At 43.3% G+C, this 25699-nt stretch overlaps 2 protein-coding genes across 3 annotated transcripts in view; one reads left to right on the top strand and one right to left on the bottom strand.

Annotated features, from left to right (window-relative positions):
- r3hcc1 (R3H domain and coiled-coil containing 1) overlaps nt 1-3637 on the top strand; it is a 7023-nt gene extending 3386 nt beyond the window's left edge. The window contains exons 6-9 of one of the 2 annotated variants that reach the window (XM_070959287.1): nt 11-81; nt 249-344; nt 503-643; nt 2218-3637. In XM_070959287.1, coding sequence (XP_070815388.1) covers nt 11-81; nt 249-344; nt 503-612 — 277 coding nt within the window. In that variant the 3' untranslated portion in view covers nt 613-643; nt 2218-3637. The remainder of the gene's footprint in view (nt 1-10; nt 82-248; nt 345-502; nt 644-2217) is intronic. The other variant, XM_070959286.1, reaches the window with a different exon arrangement.
- Nucleotides 1679-25699, bottom strand: loxl2a (lysyl oxidase-like 2a). The gene is made up of 13 exons (XM_070959285.1): nt 25392-25699; nt 22732-22907; nt 14126-14334; nt 11619-11835; nt 10240-10423; nt 7920-8071; nt 7669-7836; nt 5411-5576; nt 4964-5204; nt 4537-4652; nt 4165-4301; nt 3629-3740; nt 1679-2117 (listed from the first exon to the last, which is right to left on the bottom strand). The coding sequence occupies exons 1-13, from the start codon at nt 25672-25674 to the stop codon at nt 2047-2049; spliced, it is 2232 nt and encodes a 743-aa protein (XP_070815386.1). The 5' UTR covers nt 25675-25699; the 3' UTR covers nt 1679-2046.

The raw sequence follows: 25699 nt of genomic DNA, 5'->3' as shown, positions 1-25699 counted from the left end.
TCTGTCTCAGTGATGGTGGAATGAAGATCAAGTGGGTGGACAACACACACGCCCTGGGAGTTTTCTCCAGCGAGTCAGCAGGTAAGAGTCCTCCCTGCAGTCCAGTTCTAATCCAGTGCCTTGGTCAGAGGCATAGTATGTCTTTGATGGTGGGGGAAGTTGGAGGAGACCCATGCAAACATGGAGAGAACATGCAAACTACTCACAGCAAGGCCTGAAGTACTAACGTATAGCAATGTCATATGCAGCAATCCACGCCCTCTCCATCTGCCATCCACTGCTGAAGGTGAGAGCACTGGCTGAAGGGAGCAAAAAAGCCAAAGCCAAGGCCATCAGATGGGCAGGTAGGTGATTCATTCAGCTTATTTGAGTCCAGGAGCTGCTCTAAAGAATATGCTTCTTTAAGCCCTTCTGTGGTATCAGGCATTTAGTCTGGGAGCTCAGTTCTTGTTTTAATGCAGGATGACATGCATCAGACTGTTTTTTCTGTGTCGTGGTCCAGAGTTCATCCAGCCAGTGAAGGAACGCCCTCGCACAGACTGTGCTGTTGCCCAGCGGATGGTGACCAGAGCCCTGGGGCTGCGGGGACGAGGCAGAGCGCAGCGATATTGAAGGGAATCACTAACACTGTTGGCCAATGCAGGTGAACAGACGAACATTTTTTGTGACCTAACTTAACTGTGGAGTATACAGTTCTTTTATATGTTACCACTGTGTCTCTTCACTTTCACCCTGGGTTCATTTGAAGGGATTTCTGTACACTGAAACATTCTCGAAAAAGATGAATCATATAAACTGAGATCTGCTTTGACCATTTTTTTATTTAAAAAATGTCATTTCCACATTCACCCTATACAAATTAAAAACAGTCAGGCAGCAAGCAACAAGTACCCTTTTAAAATGAAGGATCCTTCAGTTGTTACATTAAAAAACTCATTTACAAAACAACGAGGAGGCATTTTCACATACATTTGTGGATTTTTACAGTACATCCACAATGTTATCATAGTCCCTGACGGCAATCATGTCACAAAACTCAGACACTGAGAAAGAAGCTGAGTGGATGCACAGATCATGAAGATGAAAATGTGTGTCTACTGTGGCTAGCAAGAAAAAAAAAAAATCAATAAATAAGACATTTTCAAAAGTGAGCTCAAGTATGTGGAACATAAAATCCTGGAAGAAGAAAAGCACTTCCCCACTCAGCTTAATTCTAACAATTTATGACTGAAAACAAGCAACTGTTGCCATGGATGCATTCAGCACTGAAGGGGCCCTGACAGGCTGTAAAAATAAATCCAACTTGTACTATCCTATTTTACAGTTTTGGTTACAAGTCGTCATCGTTTGTAGAGCGTTTAGAAACAGGAGTTACTGGTCCTCTCAGCTGTGTTGTTGCCATAGATTGTGGCAATTTGCTCTACAGTAATTACAATAATATACTGTATTTGTTTACAGGTTCTAGTTTAAAGCCTTTAACTGTCCAATACTGTGGAAGCAAATGCGATTCAAACACCCCCATTCAATTCAGCAATTCTGGGAGAAAAACATACAGTGCAAGATTCAGTTGTAGCACCAGATTTAGCAGTAGACCATTTTCATCCACTCTAAGCAAACTCAACACAAGGGTCATGGTCTGATCAAATGGTTTTTGGTTTGAGGCTTTTTTTTTTTTTTTCAAACTCTTGAAACTTTGGCTTAGAAGACAACTGTTCGCACAGTTCATTTAATAAGTTATTTGGCTGCTACCCTCCCTGACATCTCTCCCAATAAGCACCAGGTCAAAAACCTTCATTTCACTGATGAAGGCACTGAGACTCTTGGAGATAAGAGCACTTTTGTTAGGCTGAATGTGGTTAATATACTTCGTAAGCAAGCAGTTCATTTTCCCATCGAATTATTGCCCTTTGTAGCAGTCGAGCCCTGATCCCCACAACAATCCAGCACTGCTCCAAGGAAGCACAGTAGTGCAGCTCCCTCTAGTGGTTGTCAAATATTAATATACACTTCCCTCGTGTCCATCCGGTTGCGTGGTCCGTCTTTGGTCTACCTGTGGGAAAGCTGGTTGGTCAGCAATCCAGGGAACGTTTCCTCTGTTTCTGAACTCAGTGAGCCACCTGTGTAGTCAGACAGGGAAAGAGTTTGCAAACAATTTATTGTTGGGGCATGATACCTTTTACAAAATCATTTAACCGTCTTTCTTTCTGTTTTCTACAGCAGAGGTCTGCATCCGGTCACAGGCTCTCTGTAGAGGCTCTGCGGTAGCTACAAACAGCTGGCTGATCATTGTGAGGATGACTGCCGCCCAGCAGTGTTTGCCTGCCTCACTGATCAGTACAGCAGGTTTGCACAGTGACAGACAAGAACTGACCACCACACATCAACAACATCCACCCTGCTGATGTGTCCTTGAGCAAGATGCCGAATCACCACCAGCCTCAAAGCTGCTGTCCTGGTATTGAACCTGACCTTTGGACGTTACTGTTGTATGAATGAGTCAGATGCAGACAAACAGAAAAGGCAGCTGGAGGAAAGTGGAGAAGCTATTCACTTGTTTTGATTTGACTGCATGTTGCCTTGAAACTTAAGTGTGTTTCAAGGGTGTTCAATTTCCATCAAGGGAAGTTACGTTTCCTCCTTAACCATGTGATGCAGGATCGGTGGCATAAATCTAAGTAGGCAGTAATTCTTCATGTCTAATCCCTCCACAGTTTATTTCTCAGGATTTGGTTAATTAAATCTATGACTTTGTTCATTATAGTCACAGCTGGATTTTTATATGAAGTGCACAACTTTAACTGACAAAGGTAATGTAGTGTGTAACACTAAATGTTACTGTTTTAATTGAGAAAAACAGTTGTTCAAATATAACATTCATGCCAAGATAAACAAGTCAAAAGATGCTCGATTATTTTTAATATTTATCCGTTTCCTCTTAATAACATAAACTACCATAGGATTGTTGACAGGGTTCAAGTTAGAGTTTTTCTTTGGTGACTTCCTGTCTACCTGTTACTGGACTGTTATTTTTATGCCATTCTGTCATTGTCATGACACCAGTCTCACCCCTGTGAAGGGGTTGTGTCCAAAATGCCACTAAGATCATTGTTCAGGTTTGTATTTAGTAAAATGTTGAGCAATTTATTTTTTGTCAGACTGAGTTGAGATGTTATACTGAAATGATCTTTTGTGCCTGATGTTGGAGCGCAAGGACTTCCTCTGTGGCGTCTCTACACATTACATATGCTGGTTAACTGTAGTATTGAACTGCATCCATCGAGCAAGTTCAGGGGAAAGACGACTGGATTGTAGCATTAAATGCTGCTCTGTCCCATGAAAGCTGAACATGGTTATTAACTTGATGAGAGAAATGTGATCATTACGATGTTTAGCCGAGAAACGGTTATGATGACATTTCTCTGATTTTTTAAGCACATTCTTGCTGTTAAATATGTTCAAACCCTTTCACTAAATGGTATTTTAAGGTGAATTTTGCTTTCATGATAAATACAAATTGGCTAAAATGCAGTCTCAATTTCCATTGAACCTGACACTTTACAATTAAAGTTGGTATCATTTTAACCCTAATACAGAGGAAATTCTGATCCTTATAAGGTAAGAGACTCACCTATATGACAGTTATATGTCCACATCCGTTGTCCATCGTACCGGGAGCGGCACTTCATAATGTTGTTGGTGTAATCTGATTCTGCAACCTCATAGTTTGGGTTTATTACAACCTGGGAGAGGAAAAAACAAGGTTTGTAAGATGCCTGAAAGCAACGTCCTCTTTCATTTAAACGTCATTTTTGAAATGTTACTAAGGACAGAATACAGGTTTAGTGAGAAGCAGCGGGGTGACTGAACAGAGTGACTGTCTCAGAAAGAAAATGTTTGAGTTTATTCACTGCAACATTCAGAAAGATGATTTTCTAGTGGAGATGTCAGTGTGACTCACAACCAGTTCAGTCTGTTTAGCGGACGGTACTGTGTCCTTCAGTAACCCCTGCTTGCTTGTTTATGTCTGAATAAGAGTGTACTTAGGCTCAATGCCAAACACAAACAGATGCAGTCACGTGGAAAGTCTTGCTATCTGTTTGGTCTATAAGTCTGCGCTTGCTGGAGATGAGGCCATTTTTCCACCAGCAGATGACCAAACACTACCTGAAAGATGTAGTCACCGGGCTTCAAGTCCGTGATGTCGATCCACTGGCAGTCAATGTCGTGTCTGTAGGTATCTGAGCAGCCGACTGTGATGCCCTGAGCCCCAAAGTTTGCACATTCATACCTCTTCTGGATACCTGTCAGCATTCAGAGCAGTTTGAGTTTTGGTTTTGAGCCGTTCAGATGTGGCTTCATCTGGATATTTTCATCAAATGTAACATTCAGCAACATAGTTTCTTATTATATTTGGTATTAAAGATTTCAATATGTCTATACTGCCCTCTGTGTTTTAGCAGAACTCAGTTGTGTAATTCTACACAAAGCCGCAGCATGTTCTAAAAATGAAAAGGGAAGGAAGGAAGCTGTATTTACCCTCATCACAGTGAGTGTCCTCCAGACAGAAGCTAGCTTTATGTCCCTCTGCCACTTTAGTACCGTTAAGACTCAGCAAATCATAGTGGGTAAAAACCTCCATACTGTGGTAATGTCTGGATTGGGAAAGGAAAAACACAATGTTCAAACATCCTATATATATACGTATATTTAGCAACCCCAAAATAACACGCTTGTATCCGTGGCCCACATCAAAGAGCATTTATAGCACAAGTACAGGGCAAAAGCCTCACCGCCAGTGGGATATAGGAATTTTCAGGACACTGAGATGGTGATTATTTTAATGTAAAAAAAAAGAAGCTTCATCCCATATAATTTGATTCAGTTTCCCACAAAGTATTCAATCTGTTGCATTTTTCAGTCACTGCTATAAAAGCAGCAGGCGGCTACAAACTCTAGGTCTCACCTGTGACACTCGTGCCAAACCCAGGAGTGGTGAGCTGCCCGCGGCCTGAAGTCTGACTGGCCGTTGTTGTGGATCTGGGAGGAGAAGCGGAGAAGGCGGCGGTAGGAGCTGGGGTCTGCTTTGTCAGCACTGCTGGACAAACAGTGCTCCTCCTGGGCACACTGCAGCACGTACATGGGTCTGTCCTCCAAGTAGGTGGTCTGCTCCACAGCCTGGGCATTGAGGACCAGGTCTGGGGCCGCTGGGGGGGGGGGGGGGGGGGCGTGGTGGTTAAGAACAGCATGTATCAACAGAAAGTCATAAGTCCCAGATCAGCATAGTTGTCTTAAAGTGTCCCAGTAAGGCCTGACAGTGTGACACAATATGCACCATACCAGGTCCCTGAAACTGAAGCAGCTACATGGACAACTCTGAACAACACTATATTTGTATATTACAGTTTCTTACTCTGAGTACAAGAGACCCCCGCAGCGAAGCGTCCACCTCCTTTGGGACAGTGAATGTGTTGCCCGTGATGTAGGCACTGCTCCAGGGTCAGCTCAGTTCCTGAACACCTCACTCCGCTCATCACAACCGCATCAGCTGAGGCGTCTCCCTGCCAGTAGTGTGTTTCCTGATGAAAGAAGCACAGATATCACTCAGCTGAAGCCCATCAAGCTGCCTCTCAGTTTGGATAGACCTGTAATACATAAAAGAGCTGCTGGAATAAATGAAAATGTACAGGAAATAAATAAAAAAAGAAATAGAAAAAACAACAGCTATTTCCCTGTTTCCACCCTCTGTGCAAAGCTATGCTAACTGGCTGTTGGCTGTAGCCTCATATTTATCGTACGGACACGACAGACAGTCTTCTGATCTGACTCCCTGCCAGAAAGTGTTCTCAACTGTACTTTCCTTTAAATCTGACTTAATCTCAACCGCACAGCTTTGTTGCACAGGCTCACCCATTTATGCTTGAGTTAGCTGGAATCATACGGATGGAGATCATGTTGCTAAAGCTGTTTTGGAAATTTGTGTGGGAACGTTTGAAGCAGACACATTATCTTAATGTTCCTCCTGTATTTAATTTGCAGACATGTCATCCCAGTTTCTCCGCAGGGCAAATCTAATCAAAGAGTCTATTACACATCACACAGACTGCGAGGGGTGCTCTGTTGTCCTCACAGTCACTGACTCAGCCTTATTACGGCATTTTGGAGACCACAAGGACGTGACCTGTAAAAAAAAAACCCCTCAAACTTTCCGTCATCTTCCAAGGAAGTGGAAGATTCATGAGAAAGAAGTTGAGCTGAGGGATATGGATGTGGGAGTGCTTGCTGGTGGGGTGAGGTAGACAGACATTCAGCGGTATAGTTTAAGCTCTGTGTCATTTGTTCCATCGGGTGGTGGGGTTCGCCTGCAGAAGTATTTAAAAGTCAGACAGTAAAGACTCTAGAGGGACTGAGGCTCCGCTCTGCTGCGATAACAAAGAGCATTACGACTCCTGAACCCACCGTTAGCATGACAACTCTTACTGTATGTAATGGTAGCTTACGGCTTATCATTATAATACTTCGACCTGATTATTTAGCTTGGCTGAGAATCAAGTGTAATATCTACTTGTAATCGCAAGGAGACACTTTATTTCACACTGGCTAAGAACAGCACAGTGTTAGGCTGTACTTGACTGAAGGGCGAGCGCTCGAGCCGTGACCGCAAACAGATGAGGACGTGTTTACGTGTCATTAGAAGTGCAGTGCACATAATTGTCCCAAACACACTGCAGTGAGATAAACAGCCTCCAACAGTTCCCCTCATAAAACCCCCCGCTGTTATCAACGTGCGTCCCCATGATTCACACATACTTTCCAGACTCATATCATCGTGAAACCACAAACATCCTATGGCCTTAAAATAGGAAAATATATAAAGAACACGAGGGGGGTCTTTAACTGCCCAGCCTCTCACCTCATGACTTGGATGGAGCACTGGGGTCCCCTTTAAAAAGCAAAGGTAAACGTAAGCAGGACTGTGACGCTGCCAAGGCTTGCCACGGGATCTCTGTCGAAAAGCTCCACTAAACTTCAAACAGCAAACGAAAGCTTTCCCCATCACTCCTGCTGAGCACGTTAAAGCTCATCTGTGTCACAGGTTTACCATCGCTGACCACTCTCTGCACCGACTGTGTGTTATTGATGTTTCCAAGACACTGACATCCTTCTTTTGCCCCCTGGGATCAGTAAAGCTCAGGCTTGTTCTCAGGCTTGTTAGAGTGAGAAGTTAACGGCCTCCACTGACACGCGCGCACACACACACACACACACACACACACACACACACACACACACACACACACACACACACACACACATTAAAATGGAAAGTGCTGCCAGAGTGGTTTCATTCCTGTCAGACTTGGCTGTGATGTTCACATCCTTCCTGTACTCTCAAATTGGAAATGAAACCAAGAAGACAAAATATGTTTAATGCTGTATTTCATCTGTTTATCATCAATAACTATGTAAGTTTATTACTGTGAAAGTTTAACTGTTTAACTCTGTCCAGTTACCAACCCGAGTAATTAAATCAACTGGAATGAATTAGAAAAAGTCCAGTTTGGGGGGGCCACTGACCCACCCCAAACCATCTCCTTTATGCTGAAAGCCTGTGCAGCAAAGATAAGCTCGTCTTAAAAATGATGCGCTGGAAGTGGATGTGGACCTCACCTGGAAGGCGTGGCTGGCAAAGCCCAGGCCCAGCTGTCTGCACACCACCATGGCCTCCATGGTCCCCCAGCTGTCGCTGCACACTGTGCCCCACACCAGAGAGCCGTTCCTCTCTGCCAGCACCTCCACGCGGCCCTCGTAGGGATTACGGCCGCCACCTAACCGAAGCTGAGGACAGAGATAGGCAGGTGTGTCCTCCGGTTCTATACAAGTCTTTAGTTCTTTGGTGCACTGTGGAAAGAGGTACTCACTCTACTGTTGAAGCCCATGGCGGGAACGTTACACCTGACGGCTGCGTCTTCCTCGTGGCTGCAGCCCAGAGCATCACGGTTGAAGGAGCACTCAGTCAGTGACTTTTCAAACCCAGAGCAATGCACCTCGTTCATGTGGACCGGCCCGATCCCTACAGGGAAACACATTACGCACAAAAATAATGTGGAATTCATTTATTGCACACACCGTGTGTGATATTTGATTTCAAATTCTGCAAATTTGCCTTGATTTACTGATTATCATCCCATGACTCCATATTTGTTCATCAGTAAAAAGTTCATTCTGTTGAACTCACTGTGAGTAAAAATTGGACAAACAGGTGGAGCATTAAGATCATGTGAATTAAAGAAACTAATCCTGGAAGAACTGTCTTCTATTTCCATTACTGGAAAGAGGAAAGCTGATCTTTGGGTTTCACAATGTTTTTGGTGCACTGCCCACTATTGCTGAGTATTCCTGAGCAAAACAGCAGCAGCCTCGCTTGCTTGTGTCTTGTTAGAACAACAAGAACAACAAGTCCATCTTAAGACAGATGTCAGATTTCCTGTTCCCTGGAATTACAGCGCAAAGGAAACAAGCAGTCAGCTATGTCAAATGAAAATGAGGCACTGGAGGCCTGTAAGAAAAAAAAAACTAATTATCTCTCTGCATCTTTTTTTCTCAAGTGAAAAAAAAAAATCATTTCAGTGTAGCAGAGTTTCCACAATAACATGTGTGAGTACTCGCTCCATGCTGGTTTTGCTCCCATGTGACTGAGCAGGAATGTCTCCAGTGATGTGAGCTCTGAAACTACAGCCAGAGACCGAGACGGACGGGCAGCCAGACAAGGAAAATAAAGTCACAACAGCAAGAAGGCAGTGCTGCCAATCACACCTTCAATATGCGAGGCTGACAGATGATTGTAATGTATTAAATAATAAAACATCTTATCAAATGCTTGACACACAAAAAGTGCAACGTGTCAAACACAACTCTTACCATCAGTTTACCAGCTGAAAATGAAAGACGGATAGAAAAAGTACATTCACAGAAACGCATAGTATTCCTCCTCTCACACACAAGTCTGGGAATCACTACTTCAGTTTCATTGGCCGCCTTGTTTTGTCCACTTCAGTGACTTCTGAAAACAAACACAATCAACTATTTCACATCTCCGGTCTGTGTGTGGCACCATGTTTGGATCCAGTGGTCAGCTCATAAAGAAATCCCTGGAATAACCTTTGCGCACTCTCCGACAAAGAATTCCTCCTCTGAAAGCCATAAAGGCTGTTTTCTTTCCTGGAACATTTTGTGCGCTCCTGTGTTTTGCTGGGAGAATAAGGCAGAGGAGGGAACAACTGGTCCAGTGCACATGTGATTCTTATAACGCTGCAGTGTATTGCATTTCACATAATCAGGTTCTCGGTCAAGGTATAAACATTAATGTGTGACTCCATACATTCCCCAGAGCTTTTATATGCTGACTGAAGGTCTAGACTGATTGAAGTGAGACAAAAACAGGTGGGGATACAGACGCCAAAGATAAGGTGGCGGTGGGGGTCTCAGTTTCAGTCCACACCTTTTGTTTTCACAGCTGGGAACTACTTGTGCTTGGCTTTGTTTGAGTGAGTGAAATGTGAAATGTCATCACAGGTAAAAACCTGAACAGATGAGCTCAACGCCTTCTCAGGACGATCCCTGAGCATGTGGGCGAAACCTTAGTTTTAATTATCATTCGCCATCCCTAGTAGGGAGCTCTTCTGAAGAGTGACCGTAACTTTAAACTAAATCCACTTTTGTGGGTTTCTTTAAAAATGTGAACAATTCAATGCATTTATTTGAATTTGTGAGGGAGAGTTTTCGATGTTCTAATGTTTTTAAAATCCAGTTTAAAGAGGCGGGCCTAGGAGCACGATTTATGACATCACAAACAGTTTGGAAACCGATCCTGGTCTGATATTCAACTCATACAAATGTGTGGTGGGGAAAACCTGAAGCGTCCAGTGACCGTACACTGAGAGTGGACTTTTCAGAGAGGCAGGGGACATCTTGTGTCCAGCAGTTAAACTTTGGAAATAAAATCATCACATAGTCATTGATTTTGCAATTTTAAATGAGGAAGAAGGTGTAATTTCAAGGATTTTCACCAAATTACTGAACTTTTTAAATTATTATCAACAGTAAATACATGTGCCTTTAAATGATGATTTGTGAAACTCCTCAAGTTTAAATCAGTTTTACTTTGAGTTTTTAATCATTATTGTGTATCACGGTACACAGTAGCACCACGTTACAGAGTGACTGATCTGTAAGTCGTACCTTGTCCCAGCCGGGCGCCTGTCAAAGCCTCTTTGGCGCTCCCGAACCCAAGCTCTCGACACACCACGGTGGCTGCTCGAATGTTCCAGTTGTCGTCACACACTGTTCCCCACTCCCCATTCTTCAACACCTCCACTCGCCCCTCGCCAATCATTGCTCCGCCTCTCAGACGCACCAAGGGTTGCTATGGAAACAGTCCATCAGAAACTAAAATCAGTGAAAATGTTACACGTAACACTTTTGCAAATTATAAATTACAAATAAAATTTACAAAAATCATTTGTAGTAAAACATGTACAGTATTCTTAACCAGTCACATCCTCAATATAACAGCATTAGAGATGAAAATACAACAAGCTGAAGGAAAAAAACACTACTGACTTGCAACTTTCATTACTTTATTTGGTATATATTGAATTACAATTGCACCTTGATGTGACCTTGGTAATCAATAAACAATGACCAACAAGCAGGAATACAGATCATTTAATCATATACCTGACAGATGTTTAGTGTTCATCCATTCAAATGTTTCCAGATGCTTGGCTCTAGAGCCAATTGATTAATAAGCAGGAAATGTTGTAATCCAGCGCTGGACTGAGGAATATATCAGGAATTGATTATAGGATAGTGTATCATGTGATTACTAAACCCTGTACTTACATTACAAATATTTGTGGTCCTTATAATGTAATAATAACGCACCAACAGCAAACAGATTTTGAATTGGGCATTCAGATTTGCACATAATATAATCACATGCAGGTTTTTCCGTTTGAAGAATGAATGAATTGAGGAGTCTAATTTCAGAAGTAATCTTTAAGAAGTTTTTCAGGAAATGTCAGAAACATCTGCAGTGTGTGAAACCCATATCAGCCATATGGCAACAAAGACCACTTGCTGAAGTGTCAAGAAGTCTGTTGATGCTTTCCACTTTATAGATGTTCTCCCACAAGAGAAGACTCCAGATGGGATTACAGAATGCACAACTGTTCGGACAGAATCACCTACACCCAATGCAGATATTGACCTTAACTGCCCTCCTTTGTATTCACCCAGTGATTCATCGATTCTATCCACTCCATGCTATGTATAGTTCTCCTTTTGTCTCATTATTGCAGTCTGCACTCTTGTTATAAGTAAGGGAGTTGTCTGTCCTTTCACAAACGCCATCGAGAAATATTCCTGTACATTTACTGAGCCTAGTTTAAATAGCCAATAACTCTGTGGCGCTGCACGTAAACAGCTGAGGATCCCTGTTGTCCACGCTGAAAAAACGTGCAGACTCCACACAGAACGGGCGAGAGCTGAGTTTGAAACACAGCTGTGGAGTGACGGAGCTCACCGCTGAGCAGCCAAGTGTGCACATTCTGACCTACCTCCACCCTGTAGGCCTTCCTGTAGCCGGCGCTGACGCTGGGAGCGAAGGTGCGTCCAGGCACACAGCTGACCACGACAGGCATGCCGTGCTCACAGGTGTGGTTGCCCTTCAGCTCGATCTCTCGGCCCAGCTTACATTCGGACAGGTCGGCCTCGTTGCCGGTGCAGTTGACAGAGAAACCCCAGTAGTTCTTCTTACGACGCTTGGCCAGCAATCTGAGAAGGAACAGTACAACAAAACAGGCTCTTACAAATGATACTGCATGATTTTTCTCTTCATTTGTGTCAGTTTACATCACTGCAAAGATCTTAGAAAGCATGTCATAATTTTTAGATAAATGAATGAGGAATGTCAGCATTCTTCCAGCCTTCCAGGTTCTCATGGGTATCAGCTCATGCCAAAACCTGCAAACTCGAGACTCGCTTCATAAATGGAATCCATCACGGTGCTATGCACTCAGTCTTTCTTGTTATTTTATGTTATGTCATCGGTGCATAGTGCTGTGCTGTTGCATAAACCTGTTCCAGCACCTGGTGCGTTCAGGTGCTGGTGAGAGGCTCTGACATCGAGCACTTAATCATGACCCGCTGAGCTGCACTGCACTCTTGAGATTCACGATTTCCATGAGCACATCGCGCAACAGCAAAGAAGAGCTTCCAAAACAGTCTGCGAGCGACTGGTTAACCTAACAATGCTTACTACAATTAAAAACAAAAATCTTGGTTTGGAAAATGTTTTACCATTCTTTCTCACACTTCACTAAAATATTCAGGAGCTGTTTTATGGGAAGTGGGAATTTGAGTTATTTAGGGTGAGGAATGCAGCAGCAGCCATCCTATGCTGGGGAGCACAATGGGGGCATTGTTGTGAGAATACCTCAACATTCTCATGACCCCCATACTTGAATGGAGCCATCAACTAAGGGTCACTGAGGAACCCAACAGCAGAGCACCTCAAAGCAGGTCCGGGTCTTGGAAGAAGCAGACCATGTAATGAAACCAGCATGAGCAACATTTACGGCCCTTCAGTTCTGACAGCTCGTCCAGATGCTGTAAACAGAATATAGCTCAGAGTCCGTCTGAACACGAGAACAGTTTGTGCTCTGCGAAACTGAAGAGATGCCACATTTGATTGAGCTTTTAATTCTGTTGGACTGTCGTAGAAACGTTTGGTGAATAGATCTGTCCTTTGTGCTCCAGATAAAAGATGGACTGAATGCGACCTTTGACCTCCGTAAAGCAGGGAAGCGCGTGAGACCGTGGCAGCATCGCCCGCTGTAAAACCACACAAGCTTTGTGATCTTCAGCAATAAACTAAAAAACAAAGTGTTCTTTGCTGGTTTGATGCTCCCCTAAGTTAAAATGCATCCACGTGTAAGATCTGCATGTATAATGAGATGAGATCATCAGAGCTATAAAAATAGAAACACTTCTAACCAAAGGTCCTTAATTGTAGCACATTAAGACACTGTTAAGGTCCAGGTGCAACCCTGGCCACATTATACATGATCACCCTGTTGACTCACAGCGTTTGCAAAGAAATGTATCTGTGATGTCTCTCTGGTCTTGATTTGACTGTGGCTGGACTGTGGTTCTGGGAAGCCTTTCGGATGACTGTGGAGACCAACACTGACTGGATGAGCATAATGAATAGATTTGGCTAATTAGGCCCATTTGTCTGCACTGAAGACCAAATCAAACAAGATATGTTCTTCTTGGAGGGCAGGTCGCCACATTTATTTCTAGAAAAAAAAAACATCTGATTTGTGGATTTCTACCTCAGGCTGAGCTGTTTAAGAGAGAAACATGATGTTATCTTTCATGCTGTTACCAGATCAGGAGATTTGCTCATGTGGTTGTTCACCCATGTGCAGCAAGCATCTGTTCTGTTTTGAACTTCAGTTCTTTTCTTAGCCGATAAAAAATCTCAGACACAAAGTGTTCTTGGAAATAGCTGGCTTTGTGTTAGGCTACATATTGACAGTGACTTTTAAGAAGGGCTGAATGTTAACACTTGTGCTCAGAGGGAAACAATTACATGCAGCCAAAAGAGCCACTGTTTCACGCCATGTTGCACTCAGTTGTTTCCCAGCAAGGCCCATCCTTCATCCTCTAAAACTTCCTCGGGCAGTGTCTGTCAAGAATCTACAGGCTCAAGTCTGTTTAAGGTCAGTGTGCAAAATGGATGTGATGATCAGTGTAAACAAATGTGGTTATGTAACTTTTCCTGACATCAGGTTCATATGGCACAACATTCCTGAATGACAGAAAATCAACAGTTAAAAAAAATGTGCGACGGTACTTTACAGGAAATTCAATATTTTGAATATAAAAAGTGTTCGGATCATACAGGAATGTGTGGTGAACTCAACTGATAACATGTTTTTTAACACAGGTGGTAATTTAGAATGATTCAGTATATGCTACATGTCCATAAACTAAACTGTAATGAACTAAAAGCAATGTCCAGCTCACAGGAGGCCTGTCATTACACCTTATAACTCACCTGTAGGGTCGGGTATTCACGCGTTTCTCCCCGGGGAAGCCGTACATGCCACAGATGACCCTGGTGTTTTTCTCTGTCCAATCCTCGTTACAGATCTGTCTCCACTTGCCTCCGTCTTTAACCTCCAAAAAGCCATCGGTGATGGGAATCCTCTTCCTGTGAGAGTAAGTGGCCCTGATCCTCACATCCTCCACCTGCACCGGGACACCCTGACAAACACAACACAGGAAGTGTTTCATCACTGCATTCCATCTTACAGGTAATGGACAGAAAGTCTGACCTCTGAAAGGACAATCTATAGTTTCATTCAACAAAATATTCTCTTTTTTTCAGAACTACGTTTATTGTCAGTAAGAAGGTCAAATGTCAGTCAAACACTGACCAAAGACCTAATCACAGCTACATAATACCTCTCTAATCTTTTCTGCCATGCTTATTATAATCAGGGCAAAAAGAGATTAGCTGGTTTAAAAAGGTGTAAAACTGAAAAAGACTGGCGAGCAGGACTACTTTACATTAAACTCAATAAATTCTACCTTTAAGTGCCCAAAAACTACACTCACACAGAGTCGTTGCTGTAATGAAGTGAACATAATCGCAAACTAACTGAGAGGTGCCTGAAAGAATGTTATTTTGAGGATGGAGTCAGTTTGTACTCTGACCTCACACGTACTGTTCCAGTGATTTACTGTAAATACAGTACAGCCTGTGAGTCATACAGGAAGTTTGTGTTAGTGTGAGGGGATACAAAAGGAGAAAAAAAAAAAGAAATCCCACTGTGGCCTTTTAGGGACTGCACATATGCTTGAAAATACAAGTCAAGTTGAAAAATCTGTAGCTGACATCTTTGTTTAAACTTGTTAAGTGTGCTCAGAGGCCTTAGGAGGTTGGATGAATGTGTGGAATTTTTCCTCCATCTCTGTTGCGTCTGCAGAGTTTGGAGCTGAACTGTAAGGGCCCGTAGGGAGCTGGTGGACAACATACATCAAATATGGCAGCACAGATTTGTCAAAACCAGCTAACACTGTTTTGGTTTCCACAGAAAAAACCTGAAGGGAATAAATAGTAATTCACTCGTGTTATGGACGTGATGAGATGTTACTGGACGGTCAGGTATGAAGTGAAATACATCATTATTCTCAAGCTGAAGCGAACCTGTGGAAAACACTAGTCTTTCCCCTACAGGGAAGTCTAGAAGACATCGAGGAGGAATGTCTCTTCAAAGACTCCTCACCTCACATCTTGTATTTCTTAGATCAGAAAATGAGAGCATGATGGGAGAAGTCAAAAAATAAAAACACTGTGCATGAAACTTTAAGAATAAATCAAGCTTTTAAAGACAGAGGCCGCTGTGACTTCAGGGTGAGAGTGTCTGCGGGTGGTCCTCTGTAAAGAGCTGTAAAGCCAGTTGGTCAAAGTGGGGGTCACCAACCACAGCTTGTATCATGTGTCCTGAAGACCTCTAAATTAAGAAGGAATGGCGACCTTCGACCTCAAGGGCTTTATGGGAAAACAGCTACCTAATAACCCATTGTTCATTCCCCTTCTTGGGGCAAGCTCTGCCATTTGTTCCTGGCTGGGTCTGAGGTTGCACTGCGGGTGCCAGAAAGAGTCCGAACTCTGAGCTGCTCTGTGGTATGCAAATGCTGATCTTAGTAATTTCATAACAGCCAGATTCTTTAACTGTGCAAAAAAAAACCCCAACATCCAGGCATGTTTCCCAGAAATATTAAACGTTTGCCCACAGGGTGGTTTCCTGTGATGGCGTCAGCCTGAGGGAATGCTCAAGGCTTCAAGGCCTCTGAACACTAAAGACTGAAATGCAGGAGGAGCCACGACTAAGTCAGACTGTTTCTACATTGACCCCAGTCCTCCCACTGACCGCAGTGGTTAGAGCGGGTAAAAACCACTCTTTCATGCAGAGATTCTTGCTGGCCATAGCATGACAGAGTGTTTTCCGTCGGAGCCTGGCAGGAGGGGAAGGTGAGGAGACATGATCGTGATCAGGGATCTGCTGTTCTCAATCTAAAAGCCATCTTAATGCTTTGGCATATTTTGCTCCGATATAAAGAATGATGATTGCTTATTGCGCCATAAAAAATGGGAAGCTCGTTAAAAACACATAACAACAAAAAGAAACAAAGAAGACAAATGTGAAAACCATACTCGTGATGGCTAAACAGAAGCACATCGGATACAGAAGTCAAACAGAAAACGTGAGTAATCAAAGTGAAGCCAGGTGTGAAAATACCAGACAGGACAGGGGGTACGAGGTGGGTATGAAATGCAGCATTGAGATGGTCTGACTGGTGTTGTATTTGGCACAGATGGAGGAAACTGGCCGTCTGAATGTGTGAGAGTGAAGAGGAGGACAGATAGCCACAGCTTGGATCAGTCCAGGCATTTCCCGCTAAAAACCCAGACCACCAGACATAAACTCAGCATAATCCTGCCTGGCCCAGGTCCAAATCTACAAATTGCTCATTTTTTCGAAGGAAACAGCACAAAGCACCTGGAGCCATGATGATAATTTTTTCCACCTTCTATGACTAAAAAGCTGTGAAAAATTCATAGCATCAATTTGAAAATCTGGACTTAACAGTAGCAGGAAGTATAGAAGATGAGAAGTTTGACATCACTCTCACATCTGCGCGGTAAATATGAAGCAGCCGATTTATCCAAATACTTCTCAAATAAAGTCACATGTTCTCGGTCTTGTTTGTAAGTGCTGCGTTCCAAAAATAAAATAACATTCCTCATATAGCTCAGTTCATTACTGCTCTTTGAAGTGAGCTTGGACCATTACTGAACTCTTTCCCACTGGACAGCAGACTTGTTTTTCTGACTGGGTCCCCCTCGGTGAGATGTGTGAACATGAGACTTTGGTCTAGCCAGTGTCTGACTAATGCTTCCACTACTGTGCATTTCTTCCGATTTATTCAGCCCTCCAGCCCCGCCGCACGTTTAGCTGCACGTGCTGCCAGACATCCGCCCACCCACGTGCCCCCGCCCCACCTTACAAAACATGGCAAGTATGAATGATAATCACGCCACAGTTTAGATGAAAAGCAGGAGAACAACAAGACTCTTTGAAATGACTTTCACATCTGCCCCACCCCACTTTCTGCCCTGCCGGCCCCCAGTCCTCACTGACTTGATTGAGGAAGTGTGTGTGTGAGTGTGTGAGTGTGTGTGTGTGAGTAGCCGTGTGCTTTGCATCTGGAATATCTATCAGTGAGTGAACTGCTGCCATCATGGCAACGAAAAAGAAAATCATTGCTATAGGTAGACTACACACACACACACACACACACACACACACACACACACACACACACACACACACACACACACACACACACGACATAACATAGACTTACAGTCATTTCCTGCAGACTTACTCTATCCACAACCATATTCACTACTTGTCTAATACTAAATGTAACCTTAAACTAAACCTCATTTTACCCTGACCTTACCCCAAGTCTTCACCCTGACATTTACTGATTCACACTAAAAGGACTCTGTTTTGTCCCCATAAGGAAGGTGAGTCCCCACAAAGTGGCCGTGTAAACAGATTTACGTCCCCACAACTTGAGTAATACATGTCCACAGACACAAACCTAATCTCAAACTGGAGATTAGATTCAGTGTTAAATTTTTTAAATTTCATAACTCAAATATTGACAAATGGTTAACTGGCCGTGCTACACATATTAAACATTAGTGTACAGTTATCAAAATAAATATTTACTGCAGTGTTGCTCATGTTAGAGAGCAATTTAGATCACATTCAGAAATTGATCTCGGTATAAACCACAGCTCAGCATTTATAAACCAAACCCAATGACTCGCCAATGACTCCCTGTGAGCCCTCACTGCCCACATTCACATTGCTTCACATAGTTACATTAATAGTTGGACAATTTGGAAAGTTATTATTTGTTTTCTTGCTGGTAGTTAGATGAAACAATCGACAGCACTGTGTCTGTGTTTGTCCTTTAAATAGGAAGTACAGCCAGGAGATGGCCCATTTTAACATAAAGAGTGGAAGAGGGAGAAAAGCCTGCGCATCCAGCACATCAAAGCTCACTAATCAGTATGATGTATCTTGTTTGTTTAATTTGTACAAGTTCAGAAACAACAATTTGTAGTTTCACACAGGGTTACATGCTAGAAAATGTCCTGTATGAACACACTTCGCCTCTCCCATCCAAAGAACAGCCCAGCACATAACCCCCATAAAACAAGAACAACACAGCGCACTGCACTTCAGCATTTGTACTGATTTAACATGCAAGATATAATGTGGCAATAATGGACTTAAGGTGTTAGGCTAGCTGTTTGCCCATTTCAGTTCCTTCAGATAAGCTGACAGTCTCCTAAGTTTAGCTTCATATGTTATGGTCGGACACGAGACAGGTATCAACCATATCTTATAAAACTCTCAGCAAAGAAGCAAATAACTTCAGTTCAATAAAGTCAAACTATTTTACTACTTTAAGTTTAAAAGGTTTGTGCTGACATGCTGAAACATGACTGTACTGCAAACTGTGGACTGGGGCATCGTTTCCAAGTGCCTCGGGCATTATCTTACATTTAAAAAGCTTTAATTGTGTAAAATCTGAAACTTAAGCATTCATGCGTATGTGCACCACACATTCAATAAGTGAGTACAACATGTGAAAGGTGATCATAAAGTGCAGCTATGAATAATGAAGTCTAGACTTTCGGGCACTCTGCAGCCCAGAGGAGAGCTGAGGCCACAGTGGGATCCAGCTGTTGAACATGTGGTGCATCTGCCTGCTGCTCTATGCACAGGACAGAAACTGGCTTCAGCCTCCTGACACGCATCAACCTTTTCTCCCTTCGATCCCTCTCCTCCTCCCAAGCCTCCTGCATACATCATGTCGGAGGCCAAGCCAACTTTGGCTCGGGTTTCCTTTTGTAGTACAGCAGCGTGTGCGGAACTGAAATTCCTGCAAGCAGACACCGTCACGCCTGATGGAGACGTGCAACCTTTGCCCTGTTTACATGCGCTGAGAATCAAAAGGCTTTTAACGGCCGCATTCTGTCATTATTCTGCAGTCTTTGTGTTGATTCTAGACGTGAGTGTTTGGTCGGACTGAACACACAAAGCGGCGTGGTGTGCAACTGCAGCTGCTTTTGGTGCTCATTTTTTTTCTCATCCCTATGAGGAAAACATATACAGATGGAAATTTGAGAAAGAGATGTACTTAGCCGTGATCCTGCGGACACTGATGACACGTGCAGCATACGATTCGCACGTGAACAACACATGAACATGGCCCTACTAACAGATGATAAACACTGTTTCCTGCCACTGAAGTGTTTGGTTCTGCTGACACTGACCGACTGTCATAATCTCCTCCCTCAGCCACAAACAAACATATGGCAAATAAACAAAGCAACTACAGCTGGTTCGACAGACAAAAGATTTTAAGGAAGGTTGTTGCAATGTGCAGGGACATTAGATGTCACATGTTAAAATAGTTAACAGTATTCATGATTCAGTCACTCGGGAATGTATGTTGTTTTGTTGTGCTAGGAGTGCTGCATAACTAGCCAACAACAGCTGACAAAGGTAAGAGGCCTGGCTTTCGTCCTCGGAGGACAGATCAGTAGCAGACACTTCTGACCCGCATTACTGAGACAAAGCAGCAGCTCAGAGGTTAAAACAAATGTCCTGACGAGAGCTTGGACTGTCTGAGAAAGAATCTGAGATCAGTTTTCAGCAAAATATATGAGCTTGATATTTTCTAAATGCTAATGCTCTAACATCAGCTCTGCTCTTACTATAGGGTTGCACATCTTCCACTGCAACTCGTGCCAGTGGGAGCTGCTGTTTCCATTAATGACAGGCTGACTCCAGTGGACTATTATTTGTGGTCAACGCTGAACTTGCCACAGTGAGCTGTTCTGGTCTTATCTTCACATATTCCCATACACTGCAACCTAGTTTCACGATGTATCCCTCACATAAGACACAGTCATTGTAGTTTGAAGCGACCTGGTGACCTTCACCCTGAAATAGAGCACTGGGAAACCCCTCAATGCTTAGCAGAAGAAATTGCTGCTTCTGTAACTCACATTCAGAACGTTCACTTAAATCTTATCAACACGAACAGACAAATCGCTGACACTGACATTACATGCTGAGAGCCTAAAGTTCGGACAACGCACTGGGAAACAAGATTTATCATCTGGAAGGCTGGACAACATTCACATAGAAGCACAAATACCAATTGCACCACCCTTTTAGTGTTGACCTCTACTTGGACTGTAGTAAGCACACAGTTAGGGTGTTAACTTTCCAGATTGAGCACAGAATGTCAATTCATGCCGTGAATAAACAGCTTGAAGGAACAGTGCTGCCCATTGCTGACGTCAGCCCAAACATGGTTAAAGAGGTGTAGCTACACCTTTTCCCATTCCACTTAAAAGGCTACTGCCAGACCAAGGAAGTATTTACAGGGTGGGGGACTGAACTGCAGTAACACCCCGGAGACCCTAAATACACAAGACGAATATGGAACAAGAGGGTGCTGCTCATACACAAGCAGTCAAAATAAGACCGTTTTGAAAAGGGTTCAGTAGTCCATGATTAAAGATTTCTCCAGTCGTTTATTCCTCCATTCCCATGACTCAACTAGGCATGAGAAGGATACACAGGGATTTCAGATGCTCCCCCTCAGGCGTGTTGTCTTAACTGAATCCAGCAAAAAACACTCGCACTGTTCTGGCTGCAGAGAGTCTGATAACACAGCCCAACCTCCCACCCGACTTCTAATATGAAGAAACAAAATGCTCTGGTATGAAAGAGTTAAGGCCTCCACTGTCTTCTGAGCTGCCAAAGAACTGTTGTTTCATCTCTACCAGTCTGGCTTTAACAGGGAAACCCTCTGTGTCTTATAATAACTTTTTTCCTCTAACAAGCTTCTCTCCCTGCCTGTCTCCCGTCTGTCACGTCCACAAACCCACGCTGGCTTTCAGCCGGTACACAGCCGTTCTCTGCAGCCAAACAGGATGGTCCTCCTCCTCCTCCTCACTGAGTCATCTCCCAAATCTCCCGGGCTACAGAGTGGGGGTCCGTGTGGGCAGCGATAGACTAATAGAAGTCCGGCAAAGTCATCAGTGCAAGTGGTGGAGTGGACAGCTCAACATTATACGCTGACTTGTGGATTGTTTCGCTGGCTTCATGTCATGGCAGATGTGACTACCTACAAGGAAGAATTGCTGTCTCATTTTTTCCAGACAGCATGATTTACTATCCATTAGGCCATTATTTTGATTACTAGTTGTATCCTTTTAATAATACAGAGTACAAAATACTGGAGCCAGGTTTAACAGCTGTTTGCAGGTTCTTTGAATTTGCCTTGTTATAACAGAAGTGTTTACTTAGAGGAGATTTGTGCATCACTAAATAAAAACATGTTGAAGACGTACTAGTACATGGAGATGGACTGTTAGGAGAGACAAACTTCCAGGCGTAACTGTTGTGTAGCTAGCAAGCTAGTTGAACTGCTAAACTAACGTTAGCTTGCTAATACGTCAACCAAGAGGGATATGGTCAACACATCTGACCTGACACCTGGTTAAAATGCTGTTCAATAATGACGACAACATTTAAATTAGATGTCACCGAATCAACACAATATATCTCGTACAATCAAACATTTGGGCTGTACTAAACGACCAAATACCGTTGGTTAGGTTAGCATTTTTCCACACTCATTCTTACACTACAAACACACATATTTCTTCGTGTATGTATATATACATATAGTTTGTCAAATAAATAAAACAAGTGACACCTACATTTACAAAGGATGAGTTCTTAAGTTTACATTATCATGTGGCCTCCTGAAATGCTATGTTTTGCCAGCTAAGTTAGAGCTTGTGGTGCTGAAGCAACTTCCTGTTTTCATGGTTGTTTGCTTTTGATCAGACAGTTCCACAAATATTTTCTAACAATCTATTTACACATTTCTAAAGTCTCAACCGGCTAAAGTTTTAATGGTGCAACTGATGGAGTAAACCATTGAAACTAGATAGCGAGAATCTACGAAGGACTTTATCAACAAACAGTGACAGCAGACAGACAGACAGACAGCAGACAGACAGACAGACAGACAGACAGACAGACAGACAGACAGACAGACAGACAGACAGACAGCAGACAGACAGACAGACAGACAGACAGACAGACAGACAGACAGACAGACAGACAGACAGACAGACAGACAGACAGATACTGCATTCAATCCATTGATCTGTCTGGATCAGTCTGGAAAGTTGGACGAATATGAAGAAAACATTCACTTGCAGCTACTTGGAATACACTATATTAAAGTTTTCCTTTCATCCTAAGCCGATGCTCTTTTTTTTTTATTGTGCTGAACATCTGTTCAAGTTATGTGTGAGTACTTGAATCGTGTGCAAATGCTACTTGACTGTTATTAATAATGTGATGAGGTGATCCCACCCCGGTGTTTATATATGCGTATAGGTACAAATCTACTTAGTGTAAGTATGGTGTACGCATCCAGGTTTAATGGTGAGTGTGTTGTTCTACGGGAACCTACGTCCTCGATGTTGGCCTGGTTCCGGATGAACTTGAAGCCTGGAATGCGTTTCTGGTTGCACACCACTCCGACATCTTCGGAGTGTTTGCAGTCAGACACTCCGAAGCCATTGGACTGACACTGAGCCAGGCTCTTCTCTCCGCCGCCGCAGTGCACATTGTCTAACCAGATATGGCCTGGAACGAGAGAGACAGAGATGGAGGCAAATGGACATATGTTGTGGTGCAGATAAGGAGTTTCTTGCAGCAGACCCAATGCTTAGTTTAGTTTTGAGCCGATGAAGCTGATGAAGATGCTGGTTTTACTTGGCTACATAGTGCCTGTACAGAAATGTGCCTTTTTCCATATGACTTGTATTTTTCTGTTGGAAATTGTAGCTTAACCCATTAGCGGATCTACATTTAGATTATCGATTAATCTTTAATCTTTTATAAACATTTTATAAACCAAACAATCCGTCAGTTATTTAAGAAAATAATCAACAGATGAATCAATAATGAAAATAATTATTAGTTGCAGCCCTGGAGCATTGTTGTATGTAGACTATAACATTGCACTGCTACTCTCAGGACCTCTGCTGCCCTTCCTCTCACAAATCAAACCCTACTTGCACTCTTTCTCTTCCCACTGAGCTGCATGGGGCCATAAGCCTCAGTTCCCAGTAACTTTCTTAATAAGGGAGTCATTGGTGAGAAATTATAAATGCAAGAGTATTCATACCACACCCTTTGCACATCTTTTTCAGCATTTCCAATGAAATCGAGTCACGCAGACAGTAAACCTACTCACGTGGAGGTGTGTTTGGCCTCCAACATAACCTGACGCATTCTCTCAGCCAAAGCCTGCCAATTAAATGTTGTCACGGCTGAAGCAGATCATTTGCTGTACAGCTGGCTGTTCTGAGTCAACCGTGAGGGAAACCACATAACTGTGGCCATGGAAACCACCAGCGGGCTGCTCATCACTCTGACAGTCTCAACACGTTAGCTGAGGAACATCCTGATCATACCAAGAAAGTGACTGCATGCTCTATGGTCACGTAGCTGCCTCCTGGCAGGGGGAAGATGACTTCTGGAACATTTCCATGATAAGAGCCAAGTCCTCTGGAGCTGAAATGCAGCAGTGTTTCAAGTGAGAGCCACCTCAGAACACCTTTCTCTAAACAAACATTCAGCATTGCCAGTTGTGTAAATCTGAATTACTGTGTTAAAACTTCGCAGGCCTCATGGGAATATAATTTCACAAGGCAGTGAAAAGAGCATGGGGCGCACTGCACAGGGAGCCATGAATTTTACTGATTGAGCTTTTATTGGCCCTTTAAGCCAACCACAAAGCCTTCACTTAAAATCATAACAAAACTGGACAACGCACAGCGTTCCTAAGATGAAATGAAATGAATTTTGTGCAGCTGCAGTCAATACTGTTTCGAGCCTTCAGCAGAGTAACCCTTTCAGATATTGTTTCACACATTTTTTATTTTTCATAATTGCAAATAATAGCTGTGTAAAGGCAGCTGAGCGTCTGATCTGAACGTCCCTGCAGGAAAAACACTCTGCATCCAAAAAGGATGTCCTCGTAATTGTTATGTAGTTATGTCTTCAATTGAAAACATTTGTTGGTTTCTTTCACCAGGGCATAAGTCATCATGACGGGAACAGGAAAATGCTCTTGATCACTTTTATAGCCATGTGTCTCCACCATCAGTGAGAAAACAAAGATAAAAGTAGTTTCCACTCACTCACATGCATACGGCCAGTCTAATCCTCTCCTTTCAAAATGATTCCCCTAAAAAATAAGCACCTATTTGCCAGGAAAAAACCCTTACCCACAAAATGTTTGAAATTCTCCGGTGATGAAAGGCAAAATGAAATGACGGCATTCAAAGTGTCTTTTAGTAAACTTTCAGAAACACCGGTAGGACACACGTAAAAGGCCCCATCTGTATATACCTAAGCCACTGCAAACAGCTGTATGTCTGCACAGCAATATACATCAAACTGCTTGTTAACCGCTTCTCTGCTATATATTACGCACATGCAGCATTAGGAGGTCTATTACTTCATGAATGTGATTCTTGAAATTGCTGTAATGACTGTGCTGATTTGAGAAGCAAGCAACCAAGTAAATGACTTCACCTTTGAAGTGGCTGGCTGGATGTGGCCGACTCAGTGGGAAAACATGTGCTTTTAACAAGGGACACAGAGTTAATTACCAGCTACCGAATGACACTTACCACCAGCAGCCAGCAGCTATGGCTTTTACAGAGTTGGGAATCTCATCAGTGTTTTTACAGTGATGAAGGAATTCATACACGACAAAGTGAGAGGAGATGAGATTATGTCTGCGTGTGTGTGTCTGTCTGTCTGGTTTACACACCCAGTGTTTCCAGTCTCCCCCCTCATGCTCAGAACTGATTGGTGTGTCTCAGTTCTCTCTAATGGGGAAACCAGTGCCTGGGGGTATTAGCAGTCAGACAAGGGGATATGCGTGCCTCATTCAAGGATTTCCATGGAACATATAAAACTGTATGAGGACATATACTGCCTCTGAACGTGTGTGGTTGGCTGGCTGGCTTACATTAACACTCTTGAACCCTCACCTGAGTTTTTAGACAGCTGACTGACAAGACGGTGAGGGAACGTTTGGGGGGGTATGATTACCTTCTCCTCTTCCGTACTTGGCAGAGGGCGACCAGGACTCAGCATCCAGGAAGCCAAGCTCTCTGCACACCACTTGGGCAGCGTAGATGGAGAAGTCATCATCGCACACCGTCCCCCACTCTCCATTGTAGAGAACTTCCACCCGCCCTTCATAGTGTTTCCTCTTCTCCCCGGCTAGACGTAGCTGGATTACCGGGGTGCCAGAGTCTGACTGAGCGCCGCACAGCACCAACGTGCACAAGAAGGTGGACAAGAGGCAAAGGACGGCGACTGGGCACAGCATGATGCAGGACGAGGGAGGCAAAGAC

The sequence above is a fragment of the Chaetodon trifascialis genome, chromosome 3 (genome assembly GCF_039877785.1).
Source record: "Chaetodon trifascialis isolate fChaTrf1 chromosome 3, fChaTrf1.hap1, whole genome shotgun sequence".
In the NCBI taxonomy this organism is placed as follows: domain Eukaryota; kingdom Metazoa; phylum Chordata; class Actinopteri; order Chaetodontiformes; family Chaetodontidae; genus Chaetodon; species Chaetodon trifascialis.
This window is presented reverse-complemented; position numbering and strand designations above follow the sequence as displayed.

Bases quoted from the DNA above. Each gene is read 5' to 3' on its own strand.
- loxl2a (XM_070959285.1), bottom strand. From the start codon at position 25,674: ATGCTGTGCCCAGTCGCCGTCCTTTGCCTCTTGTCCACCTTCTTGTGC. The intron at 4,302-4,536 runs GTAAATACAGCT...GAATGCTGACAG, and splicing joins GGACACTCACTGTGATGAGG to GTATCCAGAAGAGGTATGAA. The intron at 3,741-4,164 runs GTAGTGTTTGGT...TTCCTCTCCCAG, and splicing joins CCGGTGACTACATCTTTCAG to GTTGTAATAAACCCAAACTA.